The following is a 1,855-nucleotide window of genomic DNA, read 5'->3' on the forward strand; positions in this document are numbered from 1 at the left end:
GTCGTGATTTCTTTTATACAGTATGCTTCCGCTCATGAAGAAACCGGCTGCCAACCTTCTCAATGTCCTTTTATCATTGTCGGCAATCTCTGGCGGGTATTCTTTGCTTACGACATATCGCTTGATGTCGAAATACCAAGGCTTTCCGTCCTGTTCCTCTTCCACTTGGCAACAATGCGCGGGTTTGCCACGACACCAAAATTCGATGTAGGGTAGATCTCCGTGCGGTGTTAGCTGGAACATAGACGCCAACGTAGCAAGTGCATCCGCCATTTGATTTTCCTCGCGGGGAACATGATGGAAGGAGATCTCATCGAAGGTTTTAGCCAATTCCTTGATATAGGCTTTGTAGGGTATCAGCTTGGGATCTCTAGTTTCCCATTCCCCTCTCAGCTGATGGATTACCAATGCCGAGTCGCCGTACACCTTGAGTAGTATGACATTGGAGTCAATCGCTGCCTGGACGGCTAGGGCACATGCTTCATATTCGGCCATGTTGTTGGTGCAGTCGAATCCTAGCATGGCTATGAAAGGTACACATTGATTGTCCGGAGAGACCAACACTGCCCCAACGCCATGACCTAGAATGTTTGACGCTCCGTCAAACCATACAGTCCATTTGTCCCGATCTTCGTCCATTTTTTCCTCGAACAAGGCCATGATGTCCTCATCCGGGAATTCAGGATGCATGCGCTGGTAGTCGTTAAGAGGCTGTTGAGCCAAATAATATGCTAAAGCGCTTCCTTTTATCGCCTTTTGGGTGACGTAGACTATATCAAATTCAGATAGCAGGACTTGCCACCGGGCGATTCGTCCCGTGAGAGCTGGTTTTTCAAAGATGTACTTAACCGGGTCCATTTTGGATATCAACCAGGTAGTATGGCTCAGCATGTACTGCCTTAGGCGATGGGATGCCCATACTAAAGCACAACACGTTCTTTCGAGCAAGGAGTAATTCATCTCATAGGTCGTGAACTTCTTACTCAGGTAGTAAACAGCGCGCTCTTTCTTCCCGGATTCGTCATGTTGCCCCAGCATACACCCCATTGACTCGTCCAAGATTGTCATGTACAAATGAGAGGCCTTCCAGGTACTGGCGGCATAAGCACGGGAGGATTCATTAGGCACTTTTTGATCCTTCCAAAAGCCTCTTGGCAATCCTCATTCCAGCGATCAGTTTGGTTTTTGCGCAAGAGCTTGAACAATGGCTCACAAATGGCGGTGAGCTGCGATATGAATCTGGCAATATAATTCAAGCGCCCCAGGAAACCTCGGACTTGCCTCTCTGTACGGGGTTCTGGCATCTCAAGGATGGCCTTCACTTTTCGGGGTCTACCTCTATCCCTTTCTGGCTTACAATGAAACTAAGCAATTTCCCTGATTTGACCCCAAAGGTACACTTAGCAGGGGTTCAACCTTAATTGATATTTCTTAAGCCTTTCGAACAACTTTCGCAGGTTGACAAGGTGTTCTTCCTCGGATTTAGATTTAGCAATTATGTCGTCCACGTAGACCTCGATCTCTTGATGCATCATATCATGGAACAAAGCTACCATGGCCCGTTGATAAGTTGCCCCGGCATTCTTGAGTCCAAAGGACATCACTTTGTAACAGAACGTCCCCCACAGGGTGACGAAAGTAGTCTTTTCCATATCCTCGGGCGCCATCTTTATCTGATTGTAACCAGAGAAACCGTCCATGAAGGAAAATAAGGCGAAATTGGCCGTGTTATCCACGAGGATATCGATGTGTGGTAAAGGAAAATTGTCCTTGGGACTGGCCCGATTCAGGTCCCGATAATCCACACACATTCGTACTTTCCCATCTTTCTTAGGAACTGGTACGATGTTGGCAA

The 1,855-nt window shown here is 47.4% G+C and overlaps 1 protein-coding gene across 1 annotated transcript in view; it reads right to left on the reverse strand.

The window, feature by feature from the left end:
- Positions 1 to 246: 246 nt before the first annotated feature.
- Positions 247 to 1,855, reverse strand: part of LOC114386000 — a gene marked incomplete at both ends in the record, with an annotated part of 14,818 nt that continues 13,209 nt past the window's right edge. Inside the window, one exon of the mRNA XM_028346019.1 lies at positions 247 to 682. Within this exon, the coding sequence (XP_028201820.1) occupies positions 247 to 682 (436 nt within the window). The remainder of the gene's footprint in view (positions 683 to 1,855) is intronic.

The sequence above is a fragment of the Glycine soja genome, chromosome 15, assembly GCF_004193775.1.
Source record: "Glycine soja cultivar W05 chromosome 15, ASM419377v2, whole genome shotgun sequence".
NCBI classification, from domain to species: Eukaryota; Viridiplantae; Streptophyta; class Magnoliopsida; order Fabales; family Fabaceae; genus Glycine; species Glycine soja.